The 19598-nt window shown below is 35.8% G+C and overlaps 3 protein-coding genes across 6 annotated transcripts; 1 reads left to right on the top strand and 2 right to left on the bottom strand.

The window, feature by feature from the left end:
- Positions 1–167: 167 nt before the first annotated feature.
- Rep (Rab escort protein) lies at positions 168–7481 on the bottom strand. The gene is made up of 10 exons (XM_043412044.1): positions 7078–7481; positions 6867–6933; positions 6436–6627; positions 5225–5411; positions 4898–5135; positions 4036–4258; positions 3495–3701; positions 3206–3330; positions 2729–3063; positions 168–1787 (listed from the first exon to the last, which is right to left on the bottom strand). Exons 1-10 carry the CDS (start codon positions 7124–7126, stop codon positions 1614–1616), a joined length of 1797 nt encoding a protein of 598 aa, XP_043267979.1. The 5' UTR covers positions 7127–7481; the 3' UTR covers positions 168–1613.
- Positions 7482–8044: 563 nt separating this feature from the next.
- mRpL28 (mitochondrial ribosomal protein L28) lies at positions 8045–10806 on the top strand. The gene is made up of 6 exons (XM_043412049.1): positions 8045–8202; positions 8617–8783; positions 9575–9833; positions 10022–10165; positions 10251–10441; positions 10674–10806. Exons 1-6 carry the CDS (start codon positions 8179–8181, stop codon positions 10723–10725), a joined length of 837 nt encoding a protein of 278 aa, XP_043267984.1. The 5' UTR covers positions 8045–8178; the 3' UTR covers positions 10726–10806.
- On the bottom strand, positions 10646–19534 carry LOC122406536 (probable phosphorylase b kinase regulatory subunit alpha). 4 transcript variants are annotated; one of them, XM_043412039.1, is made up of 16 exons: positions 19299–19534; positions 18291–18825; positions 17601–18046; positions 17170–17485; positions 16874–17087; positions 16610–16719; positions 15577–15724; positions 15116–15294; positions 14818–14968; positions 14640–14666; positions 14090–14388; positions 12846–13401; positions 12375–12427; positions 12121–12279; positions 11782–12039; positions 10646–11474 (listed from the first exon to the last, which is right to left on the bottom strand). In XM_043412039.1, the coding sequence occupies exons 2-16, from the start codon at positions 18771–18773 to the stop codon at positions 11247–11249; spliced, it is 3627 nt and encodes a 1208-aa protein (XP_043267974.1). In that variant the 5' UTR covers positions 18774–18825; positions 19299–19534; the 3' UTR covers positions 10646–11246. The 4 variants fall into 4 exon arrangements, with proteins under 4 accessions (XP_043267974.1, XP_043267973.1, XP_043267976.1 ...); XM_043412038.1 differs by lacking the exon at positions 15577–15724 and adding an exon at positions 16305–16452 and having other exon boundaries at positions 19299–19533; XM_043412041.1 differs by lacking the exon at positions 14640–14666.
- Positions 19535–19598: the final 64 nt, after the last annotated feature.

Raw genomic sequence — 19598 nt, 5'->3', positions numbered from 1 at the left:
CCTCCGTTTATTTATAGTTTCAACAAAAATTATCTCGTCACTGAATTGAAAAAAGCACTCTCATTAGCTCATCACGAAATACTGATATTAAGCTCATAATGTGTTTCATAAACCAAGTTTTTGGCTATAAGTGTTAATAGAAAAAATGAATTGGCAACGGAACAGCCTAATGTACATACGTTTATTATATTTTTATTTTATAGGTATTCGGATAGCTAGGATAGAGATAATCAATAGGCAAATCGGCATATATTGTCCAAATAAGTCATTTCTCTACGCATCTTACACACAGAAGCGACCTATGTTTATTTCTTTTTTTTTTTCCTTTAATATCATCATTCTTTTTTCCTATTACAGTTATAATAATTATTAAGTAATAAGAATTCAATAGTACGGTGTATATGAGTGATCCATTTATTTCGTCCAAGATGAACAAAATATCAACATAAAAATGATTCGAGTGATCAACCACTGGGGAAAAAGATTAGAAAAATAAAATGGTAAGTAAAGATAGGCGGATGATGCATGCTTATGAGATACATAAGAGAAAATGCATATTTCGAAGATATTCGAAAGAAGAGAACTCATTTTTTTCACAGCCTCGATTCAGTGCTTTCTAACGAACGTCGACAATGTATTTTGGTTGATTTTTTTTTCCTTGTGCTTGGTCGAGATCGAATCGAAATATTTGGAATGTGAGATGTTATTAATCCAGTGAAAGAGAGGTCGTGATTCATTTGTCACGACGAATGAAGAAAATAAAGATAAATCACAGAGTAGCGGTTGATCACTCGAGAAATAAAAAAAAAAATACCGCGTTTCTCTCAAGCGTGTTTTGGAGTTCAATTTTTTGTCGAAGTTGAGACAACGCGAGGTTATGGGCCAATGTTCTACTACGTGGCGATAAAAAGCTTACAATTTCATTTAAGAGTCAGCTGCTGTCTCGAATAGAACGAGACCAAAAGCTTTTTTCGTGTTATATGCGACTGTCGAATGAGTGGTCTGTGTGGTCAGGGTTTTGTGACTTTTACATTTTTATTCTTTTTCTCGTATCTATCATGAATGTGAGCTGCAAGATTGGACACAAACGTAATATTGAATTAATGTAATTGAAAACCATGGGTTCGACGAACTTCTCAACAAATTCGCTTATATAGTCATGATTTTCGTGCAGTAAAGTTTGTTCTTTGATAATTTTATCGCAAATCTAAAATGTCCATTTTTTTAAATACGAGAATACTTCTGCTCTTCCTATCCGTGCTTTTTTTTCTCTCTTTTCCCAATAGTTAAACGCAACCGGATGTGCGAGTTTTCCAAAACTCTGGTGAGCTCACTAATTTAAAATGAGAATGTTTCCAATTTTCAAAAAATTGATCTTTCTGATAATGTTAATGGCTAATGCGGAGTGATTGTGTTTAACGATAGAGAGAACACTAAAAAATGCAGGCCATTCGCTTTTACAGCGTCAGGGGAGATGATGCAAAAGCATTCACGTTATGAATTCATAGTCATTTTTTTTTTCTTCAAATCGCATACGAATTTTTTATACGTTCGTTCGTTAGTTTTGTTTGTTTGTGTTTGTTCGTGTGTGTTTTTTAAAATTCTCGTTCATTTTATTCATCTTTTTCGGCTTTCTCGACGTCCTGCTTTTCCGTGCACTCAGCTGCGGTGTCACCTTCGAATTTAGGGCCAGGCGTCTCATCGCCTTCCAATACGATCTCCTCGGGATCCGGTGCTCGTGGCAAAAAATCATCGTCCGGATACATGCTCTTGAATATTTCCTTAGCCTGGCAAAAAAGTATATGAAGATAATTTATTAAAGGACATTAGAGACATTAGAGAAATGACGATATTGAAGTCGTTAAAATACTAAAAGCACCTCAAATGTATAACGTGAAAATTTCAAGTTATTCGAGAAATATCATCAAGTTTGATCTCTCAAACTGTGATCTACAGAATTCTGAAGGAGGCAAAAAAAACTGGAGAAATGAAAATCAAATCTTTGAGATTTTGTCATAATTACGTAGGACCTAGACTCCCACAACGGGAGTTACCCCACGCTATTAAAGTGATCTGTCAGTTGTTTGGCCGCTAAAAATCTTATTACACAGTTTGTGTCGAGTCTAAGCAGCTTGATATTTGAAATAAAATGTGAGTTATGCGCTATGCTCATCTGATCAGAGAACAAGGAGTAACTTTCATTTTTTACGAAAAATTAAAGAGTCAGAGTAAACCGCGTAACCACTTTTCAGCTGACTCGCACTCACGCAACTAATAGATCATCGAATAGATCATCTTAAGTGAAAACAATTACATTTTTTCGAAACTTGTTATTTTAGTTTTTTTCATATTGAAGCTCTATCGAAAGTAACTTCATATAGCATCGTCGTTGTCAAATTTTTGTTACAAAAACGAAGAGAATAGTGTAAATTAAAAAACATTATCGTTTACGGGGAACATTTTATGCTGGAACTAACTAGTTACCCCAACATGAGACGTCGCGAAAAAATTATAGAAACAGTCTAGGGTTACATCCCCAAAAATATCAATAACATAATCTCAAAGCTGATAATCTAGAAAAATAATTTACTTGTGAAGAGGAATATTATTTTCCCCCCATTTGCGGTTAAAGAAGGTTCGAAGAATACTTTGACAGTGATTTTAAAGTTGAGAATATCTTGAAGTGTTTTTATTCCGAGTTCCGAGTTCGAAAAAAATTTCAACGTACTTGATTGACGGCAAAGTCGAAGTCAAGATCGAGATCCGGTCCAGAACACAGGTGAATATTGTTCGGTGCAGAGTTGCTGAGTTTTATATCGCTAGCCGGTAAGTTCAAGTAAAGTGACCAAAGAACATGAGGTTTAAGATTTTCGAGGGCATCTTTTTCGTCTTTTTTTGCGTCTTGAAGATTCTTTTTATCCGGAGATGAGGTTTGTGTGTGTGAATCAGTAGGATAACGAACGACAGTTGGCTCTACGGGATCGGTGCGTAAGAACTTTTCCAACACGTACGCGAGATCCTCGGCAGCAGTTTTTGTTCGTTTGCACGTCATGTGGACCATAACTAAAAAGCATAAAACAGCAAGTGGATCAATAAATATGGCGAATAGAAATTATTCACTGATTTCGTGGAAAATATATTGAAAGCGATGTATTCAGAAGACAACCATAAAAAGTTCATGATATAAAATCATTCAAAAACATACAAAGGCCTTGCGGACAAGCGTTGGTCGATGGCCCTAATTCGATAATAGTAACTGCTTCTTGACCAGATTCCTCCGGCGGATAATACAGAAGAGTCAAATTTTCCTTCTCTCCTTGCATAATAGATCTGCAAAAACAAATACATTTTTGTTGTATACAAAACCGAAACTGTTACATTCGAGTACATGAGAGTGAGGCAGGGCTCGAGCAGGTTTTTTTTATTGTACTTCGAGCCACTATCGTAAAGTCTTTATCAAGAGAATTCTTGTCAATCCATATGGTAATTATCACCTGTCCGTAATGAAAATACCGCGCGATATCTGCTGTTCACCAACAGATTCAACGATTTCAGGCGGCAAGTGTCCCTGACCGACCACCAGATGTTCAAGCGCCAATCTTTGTTTTCCTGTTATTATAGCTTTGCACTTGTCACCACCGACAACGACACCGTCCAATTGTCGTTTGAGACAGTATACGCCGCCGAATACAGCGCACAAGCTGTTATCAACAGAAAAATCAACAGAAAAAACGTATCAATGAAATATTCTACTCCTATGATCTTATATCGTTATTTTATTTAAGTGAAAAAAAAAACCAAAAAATACACAAGAAAGAACTACGAGTTTATCGATTGAAAGGAAGAGGCAAAGTTTTCTATTCTCAAGTAATTTTTTTTTCTCCCGCATATGGAAACATGCTAGGTTCTGAAAATATGAGAGAAGATTTGCACAAAAACAATATAAAACTAGATTATCGCCTAATTTACATCATTCTTCAGAGAGAATTTTATCATTTTTTCATTAACTTGAAAAAACTAAAGGCATCGACTTACCGGCAGAAACATTGAGGCAGTTCACCGCTTCCGTACATAGGCCACAAGAACGGAGTATTACCATAACGTCCAAGACTATTCAGAAAATGTTTCGTACGATCTACTCCGTCGCGACATGAAGTCTTATCAGTAGCCATTGCAATAGCTTGCATCACGTAATGTTTCACGATTGGTGTCAAGTTTTTGGTATTCAAATATTCTAAGAATGTTTTATCGCGGAATCCTGCAATAAGAAAAAATAAAAAACGAAATAACGAGGGTACATTTTAAATAACGGCTCGTGGTGATCATGAGCCCAAATTACAGTTAGCAAGAGTTCGGTGTACGTTTATCGTATGATGTACCGAACTCCTTATTAGGCGAAACGGTATTTGACTTGAATTCGTAATAAGTTATATGGCTGTACTCCAACACAGTGAGCTTGACGAAAAACTGAATTGATATAAAAAATAAAAAGTTTGAAATTGAAGTTTCAAATGGAAAAATTGAAGATAAAGGAAAGCTGGAGCCAAGCTCATATGAGTTTCATTTCAGAACACAGAATAGAACGCGTTTCAGAAAACCGCTTAATGACAGCCTTAGACGTACCTGACAGTAGGCATGACTCATTTCGGAGTTTGAAATACTTTTTGAGCAGACCGTTGAGATAAAGTAATATCACAAAATGATTAATTTTCAATTTTCAAATCCATTAGTCCTTGAAATTTTACTACAAGGTTTCCCTTAGAAATGAAAAAGAAAAAATCCTCTTTTTTGTCGAATGTCAAGTACGTTTGAGAAACCTGTGCTTCTACTTTTTGAGTTATACCGCTGCGCTTACGCAACTGATAGAGAGCCTTTAAAGCATTAAGCAGAAACTTACCATCGAATTCAGGACTATCGGCTCCTTGCTCCATACAAGATGTAAGAAGCTGCATCAGCATTCTCTTCTCAATAACGCTCACAGTCTTATTGGCAAATACATCAGCTCTTGAACATGGTACTTGAGTGAGTTTACCTTCCATGAAAGTCGCGACTCTCGACACAGCGCGAAACTCCGCATAACGCGCTATGTTGCTTGATATCAAAAGTTCTACCAGTTCACCTCTTGCGAACAGTAGCTGAACGAAAAACAAATATATTCATTGTGAAATATAATTGATGAAATTGAGTTTTCACATGGCAAAAAGTGCTGGAAGAATCCGCTTACTTTTGGTGCCAGATCAATATTGAATCTTCTGTACTCTTTTTTTATGCGATCTATCGACCAATGTTTCGTTAGCTCTTTTTTCTCTGCTCGCTCTTCGTCAGACTTTTCACCATCTTCGCCAGAAGCTTCTTCTCCTGCGCTATCCGTTTGAGTATCTTTTGTCGATAGCACAGGCAAGTCTGCATCACTGAATATTTTACATGAAAAATTCAATCAATATTTGTTTAATAAAAAATCAAGAATTCTTATGAAAACTATTTAATCCACCAAGGTAAAAATTCATTGAAAATTGACAGTTCGATTGGAGCTCGTGTAGAAAATTGCATTCTCCAACCATTTACAAGTTTCCAAATACCAAAAAATCATTAAGTCAACCCAAATTCAGATCTTAATTTAATGATGATCGAGAGGCTGTATGCAATTGTAGTTTAAAAATTCTTTTTCTTGAAGTGTATTATGTAATAAAAATAAACAATGATTTCATAATAAAATTACTGTTACGTTGCAAAATATATTTTTGCAAGCTAGCAAAGGACAGTATTTTTTGAAAAACTAATTTTTTTATGCGACTAGAATATTTTGAAATCTAACTTACTGATAAGCTTTGATTTTAATGCTTATTTCACACAAGGAGTACTGATGGAAAAACAAAAGAATTTTTTCTGCTACGTCATTGAGGAAACACAAAAATGTTGAGAATCAAAAAAGTAATTGTTGAGTACAACCACTGATGTTCTGAGAAAAATTGGAATTTCAAGTCATACTTTGTTCAGCTAGCAGTTCTCCAAGTGCAGAACAAGCCCTAGAAACTTGATGAAAATAAAATATTTGTTCAATGTCACGAACATCATTTAGAAATATTTTGTTTAAAAATTGCTGTTCTTGAACTTTGGTTATAAAAAAGAAATACTTCATTTTCCCTATGATAACTGTATGCAATCCCTTAAAATCAGTTCTAAGAAGTTAGAAAGTGGTCATTAGATAATCTAGATAAAATGTGCTGCAATGTTTTTTTTGCTGGAACCACTGTCGGTATCATACATTTATCGCTATTGAAGAATGTTCTAAAATTAAACTTATCAATTTTTTCGAATATTAAAACTTGTAATTAAGGGATGACAAAAATCAAAGAAAATCAATAACATTTTCTGAAATAAAACATGGACATGAGGTGAATAATACTGGAAAGTAAAAAACATTGTATGACTCACTTAGCGATGAACCATGTTTCCTCAATATTTTCAACGGTAGAATACTGGTTGCTAGCCTTAAGAAATTTTTCTCCTTCCTCAACTTCGGCATCGACATCTCTATTTTCGGTTTTGGAGGCTTTAAGATCTTCCATCCATTTTTGAAGACCATCAAAATTGAATGTAGCCCAAAGACCACCGTAATATTCGTTGCTAAGGGAGTACAAGAGTCAAACAGCTGTGACTATGAATACGCGATATGCTTTACCCATACATGAGAAACGATACAGCTATCGTACGTATGTGTACATATATATATGTATGTTATGAGTTAACTGACACTGACGTAAAGAGATGTGAGAATGTAGATCGAATTGTAACCGAGTGAACGACTTTTTCATAATTATAGAAAAACGAAAAATGAAGCAACAGTGGATATAAAAGATTGTTACCTGTCAAGGTGAAGAACCTTTTTGCCGATTCTGCTAGCAGCAGCGGCAACAATGGACTCGGTCATTCCTGACAAAGACATTTTTTTTCAAGTATCATGATAAATTAAAGCAATAAAAAATATTTCTTAGAAAAGTTTCAGAAAAAGAATGAAGAATAAATCGTACATCATTGGTTTTAATTTTCAGTTATTTCGAGAATAAAAATCAATACCTGTGCCCACGACGACCACATCGTACTCTGTAGGAAGATCGTCCTCCATGGCTTTCTCGACAATTCGCGATCTCAAGATGTTTTCAGTTTTATGGAACAAGCGCTAAATAATTCAATCACTTCATCGACGACATGCACCTGCGTTAACGCATTATTCACCTAATCGCGGTTCCAATATTGATTTCTTATTTTTTGTCTTCTGTTCCACGCGTTTTATAATACTGCACACCCCGCCCACACTTTTTATTCGGCACTACTGAACACTGACAGCCCGACCCCGACGCTTTGCACCGAGGAATATCACTCACACCGTCTCTTCTGTCTCTCTTCCTCTCTTTCTCTTTCTCTTTTGGTGTACTTGTGTCAGTGTCCGACAAGAACCTCTACTCCCTGCTCTACTCCTTCGACATGCAACTAACTTTTTATCTTCGGCGCAACGCGAACAACGGACAAGATTACTTCGAGTGCCACCGTGCCGCCGAGTTTGCCTCAACGAAAAAATAATCCTACTGTTTTATCCTTTTAAAAATTTTCAATTCTTTTTGATTTGATTTGAAAATATTCTACAATCCTATATGGTTTATTCATATTTTAAAATCTTTTCACATTGTTACCTATACCTCACTTTTTGCGAATACTTTTTAAAAAAAAACGTAATGATACCAAAGTGTGATTCGCCTGTTCAATTTTTCAATGTATCCACCATCCGAATTTTTTCATATTAATTACTCATACTTACATTAATAAATCAATTGCTAGTATTTTGATTATATAGTTGAGATGAAAAAGAACACAAAAAAAATAAAATAATATTTTGAATTTGCGAGGAACAAACCCCTTTTTCCTTCCACATAATTTCCACCATTGGCCAATCACAGGTGTTTATTACATGCGACGTATAAACAGAATAGAATTGTGGGCTCGCGATTCGGTGGATGAATTGCAGCCATGCGACGATTGGAAAGTTAAATCAGCATGTTACTTCTGCGTGTCTCCACTCTGTCGCGGTCGTGTGTGTGTGTGTATGGGTTAACATCTTTTGATACGTGATTCTAATAAAACAATTACACGGATATTTACGAAAATAGGCTATCATTGATCATGGCAAATAAAATAATACAGCAGGTAAGTGGATAGATTCTCATGCAATGGAAAATCATGCTTGTCATATCATAAAATATAGGAAAATATAATTATTCTATCATCGAAATTTCTAACCTCACTTCCGTACATTTTTTTCGACATTACTTCATTTAAATGAAAGAAAATTTAAGTTTTTTATTTTCGAACTGTCAATTTTACGCCATGAAAGTAACGCGAATCTTTATTTAAATCCCCCATCATTGCGGAAAAAATCATAAGGATAATGTCTATCATATTTATTGTACAAAGGACTCGACATCTGATGTATTTATCGTTACGATTAACGCTTTCATAATTAAACTACGTACTTCCTAGTTTAATTTTATTTATTTAACCATTTTAACATTGCCATGTATCTTCATTCAGAGATTAATGACTTGAGTTCAATTGTTTCAGAAATTGTACCGATTCAAAAGACCATCTCGATGGGATTCCGGTTTGGGGGCTGAGATGCCTGAAGCTTACAAAAAATTTTGGAAAGAGTGGAAATTGACCCAACCAGCCGCAGTTCATTATATTGAGAAAGAAGGAAAATTTGAAATGGATGAACGTTTGGGTATGGTGTAAGTAGCAACAAAACAAATCATTTAAGAGTTTCAGCAGAAAAAGCAGAATACTATAATTTTATTAAAAATCACAATGCATATTTTTCAATTATACCGGATATACGTGGTAACATGTTGAAAAAAACTTCCTAACATGGTGAGATATCGATGGTTATTGGTGAACAACTGCATGGGATAGGATACGGGATGGGATCGGAAAAAATGTTTGCATAATTTCCAAACTATTGAATATACTATTGCAGTTGTGTTCAATTACGAAATGATTCTTTTTCATTGTGATTAATTATTCACTTATAAATTAGCAAAAACATTGAGTTTGCCATCCATCAACTGAAGAAACTTTTTTTATTTATTCAAGTATTGAATTGGTTGAATAATTAAAATTTGTGTCAACTGATCTCACAAAAATATTATCAACATGCTTGGGCAGAGACAAAATTTGTTTGAAAATTGTGGCAGTAATGAATTCCTGTTTGTGTTTCCAATTTTCTTATATTCTAAATAAAAACTTGTTCACAATAGAGATATACTAACATTGAATTATATAGACAATTGGTTTCAGTAGTTGAAAACCTTTTTTAAAGAACGATCACAATTTTGTTCAGCAATTTTCTCAAAAACTGGTTTTTATTTCATCTAATAGTTTATGCTTCCTTCAGTAGGAAGTAATTAGGGTTAGTAGAACAAAGCTAAGATAGATTACAAATGATAACATAAATTAGGAAATAGTAAAAACACAAAACAATTGAGACCCTGCTGTACCAATAAAAATTCTCTTCTTTTTTTAGAGTACCTATACAAAATGTTCCACTGCCTCTGAAATACCCAAAAGAACTAAATGATGGAATATGGGGTGGAGAAGCAGTCGTTCAAGGCTTCGTTAAGAAATCTAAATGGAGAAGGAGAGTTCCTCATTTTTGGGTTCCGTCACTTCAAAAATCGGTTCTTTACAGTGAGGTTCTCGATACTCATATGCGAGCAACTGTAACTAAGAGAACATTAGATTTGATCCATGAGAATTATGGGTTCGATCATTATTTACTGAAGGTAAATGAAAGAATAAAAAAGAAAAATCTTTAAAAAGTTATTCTATTGAACACTATATTAGTTCAACATTCATCAATATTTTTTTACAAATCATTCTGTGAATAAAAAGTTTATAGGAAACTTTGTTCAATCATCTGAATAAGTTTAGTCATTCGATAGGTTTGATGAATCAAAAAATGAATTTTCAGACACTGGCCTGCGATTTGAGATCCGAGTTGGCTTTAGGAATAAAGAGAAAAATTTTACTGGCGTTAGCCGACCAAACTTTGTATCCTGAAAATCCGAAGAAGAAAGAAGAAGTTTTAGCAAAATATCAACAGTATCTTGAAGCCGTAAGCGTAAATTCTTTTTCCTTGCATGAATTTTGAGATTTTATAGTCATAGCGTAAAACGTCTTTTTTCCATCAATAATTCAAGTATACGCGCGAAGAAATTGAATGGTATGGTCTAACCTGGGAAGAGGCGTGCAAGAAATGGGCGAGAAAAAAGTTGGCGGATGCGCCCCCGGTACAGCCATTGAAACACGTGTACAGATCGGAGCTTATAGCAAAACTGAAAGAAGCACAAATACAATTGGCAGCGGATGTTGAAACATCCAAGTCAGGAAGGTTCGTAAAGTAGAAAGTGTTAAAATGATCTCGAAGTTTGCACCATTGGAATAAGTAGCGAAAAATCTTCTAAATGATTAATTCCTCGAATCATTACATTGTAAATATTTTTCGGCCAACAGTAAACAAAAAAGAGAAGATTTTCGTCACATTACAATGATCCAAATTTCGATTCCATTTTTTCTAAATAACTACTCAAATTGATTCACCATGAAAAATTTATTTGCCGTAGCTCGTGGATGTCGAAGCTCAATCCTTTCACTAAAACACCGAAGGAACAGTAAACTTTTTTCAGAGTCGCAATTCGCGTGTATGTACATAAGCTGTTCGGAACACGAACAAATAAAGCGTGTGTTTCAACTGGATCGATGTTTTTCGCAGTTTTTTTTCCACGAAAGATATTGAAGTTTAAGAGTTCAAAGTGAAAAAAAATCTAACACCGTTTGATCGATCGGAACAGAGAAAAACTTAACCCACACAGAAAAATGACAAGAGCGAGCAACATTTTTTTCCATCCCGATAAAACGAAAATGGTAGAAATTTTAATTTTCCAGATTTTCTGCTATTTCTCACACACTCTCGCTAGCCGAGTCAGTATGACACTTGGCCTTAAAACCTATTAATCCCTAGAAATATCAGTAAATTTGAATCAATACGCACGTCTTAGACATGAACATCTCAGCATACAGAGGTTTTTCAATCGAACGTTTTATATTTGCGTATCGTTTCTCCAATTGGGAAAATTTCACAAAATTAACTAATACAAGTACTCTCTTAGATAGACCGACGAATGAAAAGAACAGATTTACGTTATCGAACATTCAATGTCTCCGTCTTTTGGCAAACAATTTAACAGCGACGCTATCGCTCGAGTAATGTAAGTCATCGTTCCGTAACTTCCGCTCGGTGCGGTGTCGTAGAAGTGTTGACAAATATATGCGGCTCCTCCACACAGTAAAGTTCCTATTGCTGTTGTTTCGCGTTCCTCTTTTGGCTTCGCGCAACACAGCGTTGCATCTCCGTCGATTTTCATCTGCGAAGAGATAATTAGAATGAGTATTCGGTTATTCACGAGCCAAATTTTAAGAAGTTGCATATTTTGAAAATTCGAAGAAAATTGACATTTCGAGAATACCGAAATTTACTTATTTACACTTATACCATTTCATCGTTCTTGTTTTACGGCCTCGATCATAATAAACAAAATTAATTTGGGAATACTTCATCTGGAAGCTAGACAAGTGTAGTTGCTTAAAAAACTTTCCTACCAATGTGTTTATCTCCAGTTGAAACCTTATTGCACTATAAGAATCTTAAAATTATACAGAAAATGGGTTTACTTGATCCTCCAAGAAAATAGCATTTGCTTTGTGGACCAAATGTTCGACAGCGATCAATCCACCGAGCGAAGCAACAACGTTGTACTCGGTGACGAGAGTCAGGACCATGAGAGCCTCGACGACGAGTTGACGGTATTCGGGTTGAGGTATGGTATTCAAAACAGTTTCGAAGGCAAGCGCGAATTTCAGTTCTCCTGAAGTCATTTCCTGAGTCAAGTTTTGTGGCAGTACTTTGCCTTCGATAACGAGACCTTGACACTGGGTAATTTTTATTATAAAGATTGGGACATTTTTCGAAACTTAAATTCAATTCAGTAATTATGGGTTATTCAAACTTACCCGCTCCAAAACTTGCCAAACACGAGGATAAAAATCGCGAGGGACTCTGTTCAATGCACCATCGAGTCTTCTTCTTCGGAGCCATTGGCCTTGCCTATCCGGCTCCATTTCACCACCGTCTGTCTGATCGACGTTGAGAAAACCACCAATTTGTGATTTCTGTACAAACAAAAAATAATAGTTTTCTTGAAGTAGGAAAAAAAATGAATAAATTTATTGTTTATACGTGCTGAAGCGGACTCGATCGATCGTACCTTGCTAAGACGGCTGGACTTGCAACTGATTACGGAGAAGTTTCCGCGTCCGACTGCATGAAAACAACGATTACTCATAGATAAAACTCTGTGTGTGCATTCATGTGTACGCGTATTGCACTTTTATCGACCAAATCGTCAGATAGGATATTTAACAGTTGGTCCAAGAGAAAAAGCTGCTATTATTTTTTTTATTTTAGAACAAAAGTAGTTTGAACCAGAATTTGACATCAAAAGATCGTTGTTACATGTCCATAGGACTGACAAAATTATTATTCAATTTTGAATTGTTATCACAATCTCATCATTTTAAACCCTTTAACGTTGGAAGATTGGCATGAAAATAATTAAATCCACGGGGGATAGTACCTGAAAGCTAATCCTAGAAGACTCATAGTATCTTCAGCAGCTGTCAAGGACCAATAATAGACATATTTTCGTATCGCGAAAATTATAAGGAAAAGCACTCACCACTGCTAATGGCAAACTCCTTGCCACTCATAATATGGTGCAGCAAATTTTTCATTTCGAAAGGTGAGAGATTGAGCAAATGTTCAGAGGCCTCTTCACCGGTGCATATAAGCGTACGCGATAATTCGGTGGCCATAACTTGAATTATCAGACCAACGCGAAGTCGTAACATTTCGTGGAACAATTGTGGCTCAGTTCTTATGAACATTGCCAAATAAACGAGTAACTCTTGCGTCAGCATTGCCGTTGATTCGTCGTCTCCGTAAGCCAAATGTATCAGCGAGCGTAATTCGTTTTCAGGCAAGGGAGCAACTATGGTGTGCTCGTTGGCGGGTGGCATACCGACCGTAACTTGTTTCTGTCGCACCAACAAATCCGTCACAGCTTTAGCAAGATCTTCCACTCTTTTCCCAAGCATACCTGCCGTATGGCGTACTATTCCCCACATTTTTTGCTGGCATGCTTTTTCGTAAAGTCCTTTTAACAAATCTTTTATCAATACGGGATGTCCCTCTTCCAGCATTCCCGTGTTGAAGTACAAGCCTTGAGAATCAACCTGCGTCAATTTCAATATTTCAATTAGTGCGTTATGGTTTTAGAAACTAATGATTTTTTTCTTTTCATCATTGCCAAGGTCTTTCAAAATGAGCAAATCGAATTAAACGGATCGTTTTCTAGGGTCCCACGATGAGATTCGCAATTAAAGTTTACGAAATTTAAAGATCTTTTGAGGGTGGGGTAACGTCAATTCGGTGAAAAATTTTTTTTAAACGCTACAGAGAATACATGTCAATTTTATTGATTGTGACATCATAATTCAATATATGAACAAGATTTCCTGAACTTTTAGAACTCGAATATCAATAATTAACTCGATAGTAGCAGAGGCACTTTGGAAAAAAGTTGTCCACCGGTGAACAGTGTAATCGAAATCTACTCGACCGATCCTTTTGAAATTTTTTCACTTCCAACTTTTTTCTCGAGTGCCTCTGAAGATTTGCTATCATCTAGTTAATTATTGATACTCGGGTTTTTAAAATTCCAAAAATACTGTTCGTATATTGTAATTAGATGTCACAATCAATAAAATTGATTTACTATTATTACCTATAGTGTTTAAAATTGGAAGATATTTTTTGTTACGTCCTACATTTTTTATTTTCGAATTAAGAATATGCCGAAGAAAATTTGAAAAATTGTACGTGTTTATGGCTTCAACGAAGTAAATTATGTCGGTGACTCACCAGATACTGCAGAATATCTCCTTGCTCCTCAAGACTGTCAGCTTCGCGCAGCATAGTAAGCAATTCTTCAACTTCGGTGTCAGCATATTGAGTTTCAGACGAGACTCGATGTCTGTGAGGTTTTGGCGAATTTCTCCAGGGCATTGGCTCATCGATGGGCGACGGTGTTCGATCAGGTCGCGTTGGCAGTGACAAAGGACTCGTTATGGGCGACGTAGTGTCTGTTACCTCTATGTACGGATGATTCAAGCTTATCGTCGATGGTCTGCGATCTTCACCAGCCATGCCAAGGATTTCGGCTGAAATCAACATCCAAAATATTTTTCAAACGTATGAAAGATCAGGATTAATCGTATTTTTGTCATTGCTCAATTACCAATTATTTTGTAGGATTTAATTTTTTATCGGTCAATCGGAATTTGTGTTTTATTTATTAATAGTTGAAATAACTCATCGAGCATAATTTTTATCTGCATTCCAACTATAGAAAATTTCATATTATTTTTATAGGTAGCTTGTTAGTGCTGGACAACTATTGACCGGTACTTACAGTCTGGGTTGACGATAGGAACTTCCGCTGTAGAAACACATTGCAATAGTGTTAATGACACCTTTTTCTCTTTGGTTAAGTCGTCATGCAAGTGAAATTATTATTAATTTTTCGGATTTTTATCTTTTCAGGCAATTGTTAGTGCCCCTGGAGTAATTGATATTTCTTTCATACACACGTTCGACAGCTATCGATCTCGTTTTTTTTATGGCTCCTTTTACAGACATTCTTCGTCTCAAAGTACTTCTGCTTCGTCCAACGGATCGATTCAACAAACCCGTGCGATGAGGAAACGGTCTCATGAGATGCTCCTCCAAATACTGATGCACCTATTAATGGAGAACGATAATCAGCAAACCTCTATCAGTAGGGTATCTCGAGAATTGTATAAAATGAAAGTAACGAAAAAAAATTCGGTTGCAAATACGAAATGCTCTTGTTAAATGTCAAATTCATTAACTACAGCCCTGAATTACCTGTGGATTCAATTTATCCGGTCGACCATCCTCAGAGCTCCCCAGAAAGCTCAAGTTTGTGATGCATGAAGTACTGAGGAAATCGTTAAGATTTCCAAGAGAAACTCTGGTGCCATTGATGTATCCGCTTTTTAGTTTTTTCATTGTAGTTATCATAGCCAACGGGATTTTCCCCTGATCTGTACGTGCACAAAAGGTTTATTGCGTCAAAAAAAATGGACCTGTGCAGTTGACAATAAAAAATGAATGACAGATCAAGCGATTGGGAAAACTGATGGAATTCGGCATCAAACCTTGAGGAAAGACGAGTAACGACATGCTGGAAAACGAATAGAAATAAAACACAAAAGCTCAAAAATAAGGCGCTCCTATCAGGTTTTGTTTTCAGGCAAGCATTTTTCAATCTTTCGCCTTGTGAACATTGATGTTGTTTTCTGTTTTTGACAAGTGATTCGTCGTACCTAAGTGATTATGAGTGGCAACGAGTGTAACGGTTGGCCTGCCAAGCATTTGCCTCCAGTTGATGGTGACGAAGGCCAGATTTGTCGTAAAAGTATCAGCGAGGAAGGCAGCATCGTTCGTTACGTAGAGTTCCTCCGAGTCAAAGTTCTAACACATGCAACATACACGTTGAACTACGTGAACGAGTAGCGAATAAAATAAATAAAAACACTATTAACTTCGATATGACTCTGGAAAAAAGACTGTTTTTCACTTAACTATGAAGAGAAAGTATTAACATTGGAAAATGGAATTTTTGTCTTCGCCGATTATAATAATCACGATGGACGATTAGAAAATCTACTGAATCAATATAAAAATTCTATTTGACCGTTTCCTAAAATAATCAATAAAGTTTGGGAATAAAACTCGTTTTTTTTGTGATACTTTGAGTGGGAAAAATCGCTTACATGCATGGAAGCATTAATGTTGCAAAAACGTTAGTGATTGATGAATTCTATCGAAAAAAACAATGCGCCCGCATGAAATGAATTCGCAAGCTATTTGATTTGTAAACACAAAACTTATCTAAGCTTTAAGTCTTCATTGGCGGAGCTGTTACAGCGCAATCAATCACATCACTCGAATTAATAACAAATACGGTACAATAAAACAAACACTAACAAATATATAATAATAACGATAAAGGACTTTTTCCGTTTGCTTGAATAAGGCCATTCCAAATTACCTAGATGAACGTTCTTGAGTGGCATTACCACGAGTGGACGACCTAACATATTCTGCCAGCTAGACTTCAAGAAATTTATTTCTCCTTTGAATATGTCGATCATGAGCTCATAGTCCGAAGCGATGTAGAATCGGGTCATGTCTGTCAACTATCATAGATACTTTGTTGTTTCTTTCCTCAATAATTTTGCTTTTTTCTTAACGAATAAACCGACATTCAACATTTTTTCATGAAATTTATGCTTTGACAAAATGTAACGTGACATCTCACGAATTATATTTGAATTATCGAATCAGTAAACTCACCTGAGGCGTGAAAGCGAATATTTTGTCGTTTAGAGAATACAATTTACTCGTACTCAAAATTCCCACGTCTCTTGATTTTCGACCTGACAATCCCAACTTCCTATTACGACCTAAATATTCAACATTCATTGTATTCGTGTTTTATTATGTTAGAAATGTTTTGTAATTATGGAAAACCAAGTTTTTATAAATGAACGACGAATGTTTATTTTTTTTAGTTATATAAACATCAAAATTGTGTACGGAAAAAATTAGAAAACATACCCAAATAGGTGTACAAATGACTGAGGACTTTGGCCGGTTGTACTTCGATCGGTGCAACTTCTGCGATTGTTTGAACGTGGATATCGTGCTGAGCTATTTTTTCACGAATTTCAGCGTCTTCAGCCAATATCACGACTTGTACCACGACGTCGGGTTTTTTCTCACTACAAAGTCGTCTATTTAATGGATCCAATTCACCAACAGCGAGAAAACCCTGTTTATATAAGAATATTTAAAAATTATTCGCTCCATTATTCATTGAATTGTAATAGAACAGATTTAAGGTAAAATGTCACCTCTTGAAGTAGTTTGCCCAAAATGTAGAGAGATTGAGCCCACATGAAGGGACATCGTCCTAAGGCTTCGCGTTGAGCACTTCCAGGTTCTGCATATTCGGCGGCTACTTTGTCCCCGGTCACGGCGTACAATTCAGGCACTAATTTGATGCCATCGTCCCCCTTGATCATCACTTCCTCAAGAGCTTTCGTATATTCGGCAATACCGTTTTGATTCCCTTGGAAACAATAATCCAATATTAAATAGCAAAAAAATAGAGGCCATTCGCACTCTATTTTTTCGAACATTCGAAGTTCCCATGGTTCGTAATAAAGTCTGTGAAAAAATTATTAAAGATAAATCATAATATTTGGAGGGTGTAATAATATATTTGGTGAAATTAGGTTCACAGAGGTCTGCCCTGAACTCTGAAGGAATTCCTCCACTTTACCTATTAGGATCTTCCTTGGCAGTTCGGTAGCCATCTCGCAGGAATCTTTTGCATCCGTATCGTCCTTGTAACTTTTTTGTTATAGCCTCTCTAGTGAGTTGTATCAAATTTGGCTCATCGACCGCAAAAGCTGGGAAGCTGATGATGGAGAGGAGACCACTATCCAATTCTTTGGAGTTGGATTCTCTTGGAAGCATTGATTGTAGAACAGCTTGACATTTTTGTGCTTCGTCCGCGAGAACATGAATCACTGAGGTCGGACCGCCCCGTGCACCGAACAAATCCAATTCATTCATTGCCTCCATGGCTGCTTTTGCCATACCAATACTGCTTGCATTCAATTCTGGTAAGCCATGATTCGTTTTATCACCCCGCTCCCATACTCCATAATCCGGTGTGCAGTAAGCAGATTCGATATAGAATACCAAGTTTTGAATAAAAGCAACCTGTAAAAGTTTTGTTCCCACTTAAATGTATAATATCAAAAAATCGATTCCAAGTTTCAGGAAATTGTTTTCTGATTTCAACGATAGGATAACATTCAACGATTTCAAACCTTGAAAAAATGCTGGCATATTTTTTCATTAAAAAACTTGTCTTAACCTCATTCAGATGCTTGTCCAAGGTACATAGTACTCTTAATCACAAGAAAAAATAAAATCATAAAGTAACAATATACTTCGATCTTACTTCGTCCAAGTTGAAGACAATTTGGAGGCCAGAGGCAGTCATTTGTGCCAGAATCAGAAGGTACAAAGAAATGGCATCAATTTGGAGATGGCCCCACTCAGAATCACCAACAACGGTTTGTCCGGTAACAGAGCTATATTTGGCATGTAGAGCATCCAAAGGATTTTGAGTAGTTTTAAATTTCTCTACTTTTTCTTTTTGCTGTATCATTGCCATTAGCAAGCCTCTCATAAGCTTCACGCAGCTTTGTTCCAATTCATAAGTTTTGGCTCTGTCTTCGTCGGCATCAGCAATTTTTTTGTATGCCATTGATAATCCCCACACAGCAAGAATACAATAAATATTATCCCGGATCCAAGCATGATCGTTTTTCTCACTGGCTGGAAACAAACCCGTCACCGGATTCTGGTGATTCATCATTATTTTCTGGACCATTCTCTGGTAATAGTCCAGACGAACACCTGAATTACTGCGACTGCGCATTTTTGGTATTTTTTTGCAACACTTCTTCGATTAGGAATTGTACTTATTAGATCTGTAGAAAAAAAAAGATTTCAGAAAAATTTTATATTTGATTGGAATAAAACTTTAACAACTCAACTGTAAGCATCTAATAAATGGTTAAAGGCATGAATTGAAGTTGATCAATATTATTTATGAAAATTAAAGACAGAATCCTAGCACTGTATCAGATTTAACAGATACCAAAAAAAATAAAGGAAAAAGTCATTCAATTTTCATGAGGGTCTTTTGTTAGATTCTTCTTTATACTGCGCTATAAAAAAAATGCTTCAAAAAATTCGTTTGTATAGCAATATTTTTCAGAAATAAATTTTTTTGTGAATTTGAATGTAATTTTCATTCCAGTTTATTCGATTTCATGCTTATTTAAAAAAAAAACCTGTTAAGGTCGTACGAAAATTAACAGGAAACCCAGATTTGAAAATTTTGGAATTTCCCAAATTTTAGAACCAGTTGAAAATTATGAACATTGCATTTGGAGGTTACCTCATAAGAAATCGTGACTGATATCGCTTCAGCGTCACTAATTTGCGACAAGAAGATTGATGTAGCACGATTCTTTCACCTCTTCATCTTATTCAATTGATTAAATTCACACATACAGGAGAAAATTTCGAAAACTTGTCTAATTATTAATATTACGAGGCGAGCAATGTTAAACGAATGTCAAATAACTTTTGCGTGTGTATTTCCGTGTGCGTCATAGGAAGGGATACTCTGCTGTGTTAAATATACATTTTAGCAAAGTTTCATACATACACGTAAACACGCGCGCGCGCGCGCAAA

This window comes from Venturia canescens, chromosome 2 (genome assembly GCF_019457755.1).
Source record: "Venturia canescens isolate UGA chromosome 2, ASM1945775v1, whole genome shotgun sequence".
NCBI classification, from domain to species: Eukaryota; Metazoa; Arthropoda; class Insecta; order Hymenoptera; family Ichneumonidae; genus Venturia; species Venturia canescens.
Note: the sequence above shows the minus strand (reverse complement) of the source record. Positions and strands in the feature narration are given on the sequence as shown.

What these genes read in the sequence shown, in the direction of transcription:
- Rep (XM_043412044.1), bottom strand. Translation starts at nt 7,126, where the DNA reads ATGGAGGACGATCTTCCTACAGAGTACGATGTGGTCGTCGTGGGCACA. An exon ending in AAGGTTCTTCACCTTGACAG is followed by an intron (nt 6,628 to 6,866) that starts GTAACAATCTTT and finishes GTACTCCCTTAG; the next exon opens with CAACGAATATTACGGTGGTC. An exon ending in CGATAGTCCTGAATTCGATG is followed by an intron (nt 4,259 to 4,897) that starts GTAAGTTTCTGC and finishes TTCTTATTGCAG; the next exon opens with GATTCCGCGATAAAACATTC.
- mRpL28 (XM_043412049.1), top strand. Translation starts at nt 8,179, where the DNA reads ATGGCAAATAAAATAATACAGCAG. An exon ending in ATCAACAGTATCTTGAAGCC is followed by an intron (nt 10,166 to 10,250) that starts GTAAGCGTAAAT and finishes CAATAATTCAAG; the next exon opens with TATACGCGCGAAGAAATTGA. An exon ending in GAAACATCCAAGTCAGGAAG is followed by an intron (nt 10,442 to 10,673) that starts GTTCGTAAAGTA and finishes TATTTGCCGTAG; the next exon opens with CTCGTGGATGTCGAAGCTCA.
- LOC122406536 (XM_043412039.1), bottom strand. Translation starts at nt 18,773, where the DNA reads ATGCGCAGTCGCAGTAATTCAGGTGTTCGTCTGGACTATTACCAGAGA. An exon ending in CGGATAAATTGAATCCACAG is followed by an intron (nt 14,969 to 15,115) that starts GTAATTCAGGGC and finishes CTCCATTAATAG; the next exon opens with GTGCATCAGTATTTGGAGGA. An exon ending in AGTCCAGCCGTCTTAGCAAG is followed by an intron (nt 12,280 to 12,374) that starts GTACGATCGATC and finishes TTGTTTGTACAG; the next exon opens with AAATCACAAATTGGTGGTTT.